Genomic DNA, 9,727 nt, shown 5'->3' with positions numbered 1-9,727 from the left:
ATTCCGAAATTGATTTCTCGACTGCGTCCGCGTAGCCTCGCGAAGCGAACCGTTTCTCCCGCCGCTGCGCGGTGTCGTAACTTTAAGTCGTGAAAACGAGCCAATCGAAACGGTATACGCGATACCGCTTGTGCTTATTCTAGGCCGGCGCGGTGGCGGCGGCCGGGGTGAGTTATATAACGCTGGATGACGAAGTGGAAGACTTTGATTAAACTTCTATCAAGCCTCTGTTTTTCCAGGCGGCTTTTATTGGCTGTCGATGAAGCGCCAGAAAGGAGAACTCGTTGGTCTTGCCATCGGTTCGCTCTCTCTCTCTCTCTTCTTTCTCATTTTATTTTTATTAAGATTGATTTAAGATGGATTTATTCGGGATATTGGCTCGCGTTAGCCGCGCGCAGTTGCCGTTTCCCCCTCCACGCGCAACATGAGGAGCAGATAGAGTTGGCGCTTCGAGCTGTTTTTTCTTTTTTTTTTTCCTCTCCGACTCTCGCTCCTTCCTCATCTCGTTCTCGCTGCAACAGGTAGACGCGACATTCTAATTTTCTCGTGCAAAAATAAAGGAAAACGCGAGAGAAGCGTACGGACGAATCGAGGAGAATGTCAGGGAAGCGCTTTTCTCGTTCGCGCGCCCTACCACTCCCTCTCGCGCGCTCGATACCCGACATCGCGACGTCACTCGATCCATTTTCATCGGATTGTCTCGCGCCTGGCAAGCGCGCGGCAATCCAGGGTCCAGGGGAAATACAGTACAGCCGATGGTTGTGTGATCCTTTGATCCATTGTCTCGACGAGGCGTCGTCGGAGAGAGAGACCCCGGGGAGCCCGGGGCCGCCGCCGCCGTCGCGTCGCGTTGGTAAAAAGGCAAATTCTAATTTGACGAATGAGAAAGTTTCAAGGAGGCCTCGTCGTAACTCCCCTCGGTGGTACGCGACAAAGAGAACGTCAAAGGAGCGGCAGGAGAGGAGTCGTTACGATATGTAAAAAAAGAATACTCGATGCCGCGTTCGTCTCGGACGAATGGCAGGAAGGCCGTCACGCGCCGTGTCAGTGTCTCGCCGTGCTCAAAAGAAATCCGGAAAACAGGGAAAACCTGTATCCCCGCTTGACAAATAACGGCGTTTCACGGAATGGGCCTTGAAGATTTCCTTGGAGGTTCCAGCTCGCGACGGCGAGCGTCGCTTTAACGCGTCACGCGTAGATTACGAAATCTGAATGCTGCTGCTTCTTGTGATGAGTCCTAACGCAATCATATATATTTCCAAAACTTCGTCATGTTATTTAGAGACGTGCATCCAATCGATAGGCATAATAAATCAGATTTTAGTTTCATCGAACATGTCGTAGAATACCGATTCGACAAGACAGATTTTTTTTTATAGAGTTTCGTGTTTCGGATGAGGTGATGGCTGATAAATGATACGAATAAACGATAAAGAACGTTAGAGAGGCGACGTTGAAAGGCCATTGAGATTTACAAACGCAAAGGCAAAAGAAGAATGTGCGGATCGTGCGAAGTATCCGTCGCGCGAGACCCGATCGAAGCCGCGCCGCGCCGCGCCGGCTTCAAAGAATCGTGGAGAAGTGCGCGTGTGAGGAAAACACGGCGAAAAAGGCAGGTGGGGTGGAGGTAAAGCACGAAAACGCCCGGTGCCGCGTAATTAATAACCGTTCGAGCGGCGAGCGCCGAGCGTGGGTGTCGTAAAGTGGCTGTCGTTAGTCGCTCGCTGAGACGGCGCCTTACTGGCTCAACTGGCTGGCTGCAAACGGATTACGCCTTACGGACTGGCTCGTGTCGCTTATTTCTCTCTCTCTTTCTCGCGCGCGCGCGCGCACGCGTATACACCCTCGTTGCTTTGGGTCTCTCGAAAAACTGATTGCCTGATTTAATAACGTTTCACGGCGGCACGAGGGATCCGAGATAATTATCTTCTCTTAGACGCCTATTGCCATGGCAAAAGCGAAATCACGCGACCACCGCGGCACGCCTCGCCGGCCAGTTTCGCCTCGACTTTAACGTCGCCGTAAATCATCTAAATCGTTTGTTACGAGCCGTTCGGTAAACGATATCCGTTTTGTATTTGCACAGTTTCTCAATTGGACGTTCCGACTCTCTATGGACACAATCCTGTCGTTTGATTTATAATAATTGTGATTTAATATTCCTTAATAATTCGAAGTCGCGGCGTTGTTTCGTTGAGGTATAGAGATTTTTAATTTGCACCTGATGATTTACGAATCCCTGACTTCGGAATAAAGAATGGCTATGTTCAATCTTACGACATGCAAATACCATGGCATTACCATGAAGATAATAAATGCACGTATAGCGATAGTTCGACGGCTCGTCATCTTTTATCGCCCGTTTTTATCAGCTCGTGCTATTGCGCGTGTTGCACAAGTGCACGAAGTTCGCCTTGGTCTTCGACGTTCTTGCTTTCCATCGAGTTAATTGCGGTTACAATCGCTATGCAGCCGAACGGTTACGGTTAATAAATCATACTCAGCCTATTATTATCGCGAGATTTTCGACAATACCGTTACACCTCGCAATTCTCTCGTCGTAGGCGATTAAATCACAAAGTCTCTCTCGGATTGAAATCATTAAGGGGAGAGAAAGCTATTCATCCGAATCTGTAAAAATTGAAATCGATAAATCTATTTTGCCTTTTCCGATGGCGCATTATCTGTTTGCATATTTCTGTCAAACTTTTACGCGACGAATGCTATCGAGCTTGCGACTTGCAAGACGACTGTCTCTTGAAATTAAAATGTGACAGTATTTATGAAGCTTTTAGGACGAATAGTAACACGCGCGACAGCCGTGTCCGTTTAGTGGCACTGATTACTTCGGCGAAGGCTGACCGGCATGCTTTTCTATTCCAGGAAAATTTACTCTGTCGTACGTGTGCATGGACGGAACGGCGGCGTGAGCTTTCATAAGGAATAAGCTCGGCAGGTAGTCATCATCCGGGTTCGAGGGAGCTACGGGCGGAAAGCTCGTTGGAAGTAACGCGGGTGGCCGCCTTGTTCCATCGTCGATGTAGACGGTCGCTAGTCGGTTCCTGCAAATTGAAAGAGGCAAGGACTTCTAAGCCGCTTCTCGTTTGACGAGAGCGGAAGCGCGCTGCAGGAACGTCCCGAGGACGTCCGGATTGGAAGGGCGGGTAATTTCGCGTCACATCGTGTCCCTCTGCGAGGATAGAAGAAGCGCCTCTCTCTCTCTCTCTCCCCCCTCCCCCCTCTCTCTCTCTCTCTCTTTTTCTTTCTGTATGGGATCGATGCCAATCGGCATGGTATCGATAGCCGGCCGTCCGTAAAATTGATTCTACTTCCATCGGCTCCCTCGGGCTCGACCACGAGCCGCAAAATCTCGTGGGAACCGAAAGGTGCTTCCTTACTTCTTCGTCGCTCGTCCGGCCCTTGGGCCATCTTATTCCCTTCTTCTCGCCGTAGATAGCTACGTATTTTATTTCTCTCTCTCTCTCTTCCTCTCTTTTATTCAGGAAGAGGCTCACGGTCTCTCCTTGCTCGGCTGCTCGGTGTCGCTGTTTGCTTTTCCGAAAGTGGTCCGACAGTGTGCGTACCTTCTGTCCCGTGCCACCAGGTCGATAAGATTTGTCCCTCGACCACGAGTGCCCGTTGCATCGCGACACGGTCGACACGACATCCCCCTCGAGTGCCCCCGAAGTGCCATTTTATGACCGATAAGTCCCAACTGAAGATGGCGAAATATTTACCGTGCCCCTCTGGTCCTCTTTACGTCTTTATTTTCCCTTTTTCGCGCGATTGTCGAACGCGAGAAAAATGCTACGCTCCACTTTTGCCAGCGCGTCGGTGAAAAGTTATAAGAAAGGATTGCAGAATGCTTGTCAGGTGCACGTATCTGGCACGGAGGGATTATTTCTGTTTCTTCACTCGCAACGAATGTAACATTGAATGGAATTATGATTTTTAAAGGGAAGGGCAAAACTATAACGTATATATAATGTTTTTAATTTAAGCAGAATGCTTGTCAGATGCACGCATTTGGCACGGAGGGATTATCTCTGTTTTTTTTATTTGCAACGAAAATAGCAATGAATGGAATTATGATTTTTAAGAGGAAGAGCAAAACTATAATGCATACATAATCTTTTTTATTTTTTATAATAAGGAATATATAAAGGCAATTATAAATGCATAAAGAATAACGTTACAAAACTCAGACGTCAAGAACGTTTTAAAATAGGCATGTTCTATGCAGCAAGACATATGGTTCAAGAGGAAGTAGTATAGCTGATAGCATACGCGTATAGATTGCGAGCTACTCGTAAAATAGATTCCTAGATATTCGATGCGGCCATTCACTTCAGAAAGCGAAGAAACGGCGATAGCTATAAAATCGAGTCTCTTAATTTAAAGCAAGTTCAGTTTCTACGCTGATGTTACGCATACGCAGTGTTTTCTTTGGAATACCCACGACTGTGTCAAAGTCCCTCCAGCTAGTCGTTACGATCGTACGGATCGTAAGGATATCGAATCGACGATATATTTCACGTGTGTAATTCTTTAATGATACTTCATGGATTCCTGTGTATCTCCGTGCGGAGAGCAATTTGAGAAATCGTGTTCCGGCGATATCGTCTAAATCAGAAAACGTAAGAAACAAAATCGCGATTCCGCGAAATCCCGATGCTGCGCGTGTTATACATTTATAGAAAGAGTTAACGCGGCGTTAAGAACAGGCGTCGGAATTTCATTGGCTATTTGACACAGTCACATCGAGCTCCTGCTCCTGAGGCGCACTATCGAAGATCGTTATCACGCGTGGTTTCTCCTCGATTCGTAGACACCATAACAGCGTGTACTGCCTGACCACGTGATACGCGCACCCGTTGATCAGCTTTTTCTCCCACCACCAAGAATTGATGCTCATATTCTGATGCAGATCCATCAGCGACACCTGAGAGCGAATGGTTATCGATTAGGGAAATAATTTTCCATTTGCTCTCGAATACTGCAAATTCGTTGTATAAGCAACGTCTGGTTTTATATTTACCGAGCTGAGGAATGTACCGAATACAGCGGCGACAATGGCCACCGCTGTCAGCGCGCGCATAATTACGAGCAACTCTATCCCGACTACAATGGCGATTAATATAACGCCGAAACCAAATTCTATTAAATACGACCAGTCACCGCTCATGTCCACCTGTCGGCCAATTGATTTGTCGAGCTTAACATGTGTGATAATGCATGCTCGCGAACAGGTCAACGAGCTTTTCAACGCAATGTCAAATATGCTAATGCAATTTATTTCACTCTCACTATAAACGTTTCTTTGATTTAATGTATTATATAGAGTCGAGCAGGAGAGGCGTTTTACCAGATCGTAATATGCAATGGCGATACCGAAGAGCTTTATAATAACGACGGTAATTAACGTTAATGACATTAAACCAGTGGTAATCCAACCCTCCACTTTCGTCATGGACAACAGTGTCAGAAGCAAAAGCACAAGTGTCACTTTCTGTAAGTAATAGGACTGTTAATTTTAGCTGATGTCATTACGAATCGCAGGAAAATTTTTGTTTTGACATTAACGGCTACGTTACGTCATTTACCACGACCGTAGTTAACGTTAATTGCACGCATAGCAATTTGCAATTCTTAAATAGTACGACATGAACAACGGCCAACAGCAAATAAAGAATTCTGTAGAGCGATTATTAATTATATTAATAAAATATATTAACGAAATTATCGAAGCGAATATAAAGTAGTGTTAAAACTGTATTTACGTTAGAATAACGATTGTTGCGATTCGGGGAGACAGATATGCCTTAATGATTGGTCTGCAAGAAGCATATAAAATTTATAATAGCATATCTGACGTAATAAACTATATATCTAACAAGAATAAAAGACTAACGTCGCTAGTCTTTTTATAACCTCGGCCACGTAAGTCTAAAGCCTCTATAAATTGACGTAAAAAACGTTCTATATCTATAATGTATATTTATATAACGACAAATAAATTAAGAAAATTTTATTGAAAAATAATATTTATTGTAAACAATTTTAATATTTTGTTAATTCTCTTTTGGCTTTTGTTATACCGCCTTTTCGAAGAAACTGCAATAAATTGAGAGTATTTTATATTTAGGCCAAGACTATGATTTTTGAAAATTCATTAATATAAATCTAAATGCAAAGAAAATGTGCTCGACAAGTCAATTTATTGTTAAAGTAGTTAGTTAGAGTAGACAAGTCAATTTATATTAAAGTTAGTCAAGATCAATTTATTGTTAATACTGTATCTACGAAAATTCAATGGCCGCTATTCCAGCATAGAAAGACTTGTCAAGAACTTCGAGGGCACCGGCACCAATGAAGCAGGCTCTACGATTGGCTCTGTCCTGGAAAATTCCAGAGTAACTGTGTTCGAAGCAGCACATCGCACGAGAGACTACGACAATACTAATTGTTCTTTCGAAGAGCGCTGGGGAGCGCTACCCTGGGGCTGTCGGACGCGGGGAAAAACCACGGCGACGCGACGTCGATCTTGCGGGCGACTTTTAGTTCCTCTCTTTTACGTTCGATTAGTATCCCGTGACGCGATGGCACGCGAAGTCCACGAACGTGACGGCAAAACGAAACAAAAAGTCGCACGACTGTTGTTTTCTCGCCACGTTCTCACGATTCGCAGTGCTTTCGGATACTTTCAGCTTTCAGCCACAGCGGAATTGAGATCGACGTTTCCAACGATCAGAAAAACGACATGAAAAATCACGATATTATAAAAAAATACTTTGACATTCTAAAAATTACGCAATAACGCTGGGGACAAAAAATGTTGCAAATCTTTATATGTATACTTATATCTTACACTTATGTCATTGTGCACATAATATTTATTTAGCACTTTTGAACGTTATGAATAAACACAAATAAGAAGACAGGCTTTTAAATACTTTCTTTTTCTTCGTACTCTGTAATGGCGATTCTCTCTCGGCGTTTGTCTTTAAACCACATAAAAACCGTCCTGAATAAACATGGAGGGTAGCCCCGCTGGTCGAATGCGCGTTTTGTCAGTAAATTAAAAAAAATAGACGCAACGAAGAAGGGGAGAGCAGGCACTGCTCGCGAGCACACTGCGAAATAAAGTTTCACCGGGGAGCTAATTCGATCGGAAAAAAATTCCGAGGGGATTTCCTCTCCTCTTCGGACGGGACGAGGTGCCGCACGCGTTAAACTTTTATTTTTTTTTTTTCCGGGTATCGGGCCGAGTTCGGATCGGACGCTCCGCGTCCATTTATATGATTAAATTCCACCTGATACGCCTCCCGTTCCATTCGAACTTTACAGACAACCTGCACGGGGGAAGAAATCCGAGAGGTAGGGCTGATTTCTTTAGCGTCCCGACGTGATTCGCCTCCGTACCGCGCCGCCGACGCATCGGAGGCGACAATCTAACAGCAATGTTGGAAAAGTATCTCGTTCGCAGACTTCCACGCTTATACGGCCGACTACATCATTTTTCAAATATTCTAAAGCCGAGGCGCGAGCTTATTCGTCGGACGGGAAAAAGGAACGAGAGCCGGCTCGGTTCGGCAATTGACGCCGCCGTGCCGTCGCTTCGGTGACGTTTCGTTCGTCACCGATCATCGGCGAGACCCAATGTCGCGACGACAGCCGAACAAATTCCAGACGTCAATAAAACTTAGTCGAACAAGCCGCCGGGCACGGATCGCCGGCGCTTAACACGGCCGCTACTTTCGATGGAAGAAGTTTCGCCCCGGGTATAACTCAACGGGAAGAAAGTCACTTTCCCGTGCAAACTACTTTGATAAATATCGTATTTGTGCAGTGATATAATGTTTGGAACTTTCGCGGTATAATCATAATGCTCAACGAGTTAGAGGAACTAGCGCCTACTAATGCCGCAACTTTTAATGGCGTAACACACCGATAGTCCCTCGCACGCGCGCGCGCGTATGAGCGTTAGCATCGACGCGCGACGGTGGAACAACGGCCCTGCGAAAGTTACAATTGTATTCCCGGTCTGATTATGAATTTCGACCAAGTAGGACGCATTATTAATTTACTTTCGATGTAATCATGCGACGGATTGATAGTTCGTTACACTGTGTAAGTGTGATTTGGAAAATTATTTAAGCTACGGTTTTGACAGCGAAAAGACTTACTTTTCTTCTAAATCGATAGTTTAAAAATGGACTTTGCAAAGTTAGAATGCGATGTTTCAACTCTGTTGAACTTGTATTCGTATCCAAATCACCGAGATAAGCACAGAGGCGTATAACGCATCTATCTTCTAATTAATGAAAGCATTTAATAATGATTTTAATTGCAGTAGTAATAATAATTAATAAGTATATTTCAATGCTAATTCTAGTAATAATTATAATTGAGAACTAAAGGAAGGGAGTAACATTCGCGTGTAATTAGATCTTCGCGAGCAGCGTCGCGGGTGCATCTGGATCTGGCGGCAGATGGTCACTGCCACGTGGAGTGGCGGAAGCTGCGGGACGAAACGCTCGCGCCACATGCCTGACGCGATGATACGCAGCGTTCATATTTTCTCGAATATGCATGCCTCTTCAACTGCCTCTGTCTCTGCGCATCGGCGATTACAGGTGACTGTGTCGGAAACTGTATATATATTTCTCGGCGGAACAGAAGTTTCGGCGTAATTCACCGCGGAGGACCACTTTGCTCGGTACGTCGTTGCGAATGCGAACGGCACGGAAAGAACGGGCGGTCGTCGAAAAGGCAAGCTAGTCGAAGGAGAGTCTGCGGAAGGAGGGAGGTAACAAAAGAGCGCGCGCGTAGAAAGAGGACGTATCGAGCCGTATATCATCGCGCGCGGCGATCGGGGCGAAGAACGGGCGAGAGAGATCATTTCGCCTCCCCGGCCTCCCTCGCTCCCTTTTAGCATATCGTTACTTCGGTACTCGAGTACGGCTGCGTTTAACGACCGCGCGGGGGCACCCGCACCGCTCCCGCCGACCCTTTCCACTCTTTCTCACTCTCGTCCCCGACGAGTTCGTCGCGCTTGACAAAAAGCCACACCAATGGCGCGGACTCGGAACGCAAAGAGTGCTCGCGACGTCTCAATTGACTCGGTAACGGCTGATTTATGGCACGATTCACCACGGCCGGCAAAGCGCCACTCCACCCGCTCGAGAGCGTCGCGAGAAGGTGCGCGATCCTCCATCTCCGGTCGCTTCGTCCTCTCACGCGACTGGAACGGATAATGTATCTCCACCCCCGCAGAGACGCACACCCGCGCGCGCGGACGCGGGCTCGGCGAGCAAACGCAGCCGAAAAAGATCGGAAACTCGTTGGGCAAAAATGCAATGTGTAGAAAGTGTGTATGCAAACTTGAACACACAAATGATTAAGCGTTTCTGCGATTATTATGTTTAATCTCTGTAATAATTACTTCTTTTTATCGGCCTCATCTTAACCGAGTCTTCCATATCATGGAATGTAAAATTCTAGGAATATTAATGTTTAATCTACAATTTATCATAGATTTAACATTTCTTTCATGGAAAGAACGATTTTGCTAATGAAAGATTAAAAAATTTTGGATCTGAAAATAATTTTGTTGGAAACTAAAAAATGATAAGCATTGCTATAAAACGTTTTGCTATTCTAGCAATCAGTTTGACTTTTCAACAAAATTATTTTGATAGTCCAACAAGAATTATTTTTAGATCTG

The 9,727-nt window shown here is 45.5% G+C and overlaps 1 protein-coding gene across 1 annotated transcript; it reads right to left on the bottom strand.

Annotated features, from left to right (window-relative positions):
* Positions 1-4,163: 4,163 nt before the first annotated feature.
* On the bottom strand, positions 4,164-5,928 carry LOC105452290. The gene is made up of 6 exons (XM_011693264.1): positions 5,912-5,928; positions 5,781-5,834; positions 5,595-5,694; positions 5,366-5,509; positions 5,039-5,191; positions 4,164-4,942 (listed from the first exon to the last, which is right to left on the bottom strand). Exons 4-6 carry the CDS (start codon positions 5,468-5,470, stop codon positions 4,736-4,738), a joined length of 465 nt encoding a protein of 154 aa, XP_011691566.1. The 5' UTR covers positions 5,471-5,509; positions 5,595-5,694; positions 5,781-5,834; positions 5,912-5,928; the 3' UTR covers positions 4,164-4,735.
* Positions 5,929-9,727: the final 3,799 nt, after the last annotated feature.

Source organism: Wasmannia auropunctata, unplaced genomic scaffold (assembly GCF_000956235.1).
Source record: "Wasmannia auropunctata unplaced genomic scaffold, wasmannia.A_1.0 LD336034.1, whole genome shotgun sequence".
In the NCBI taxonomy this organism is placed as follows: Eukaryota; Metazoa; Arthropoda; class Insecta; order Hymenoptera; family Formicidae; genus Wasmannia; species Wasmannia auropunctata.
Note: the sequence above shows the minus strand (reverse complement) of the source record. Positions and strands in the feature narration are given on the sequence as shown.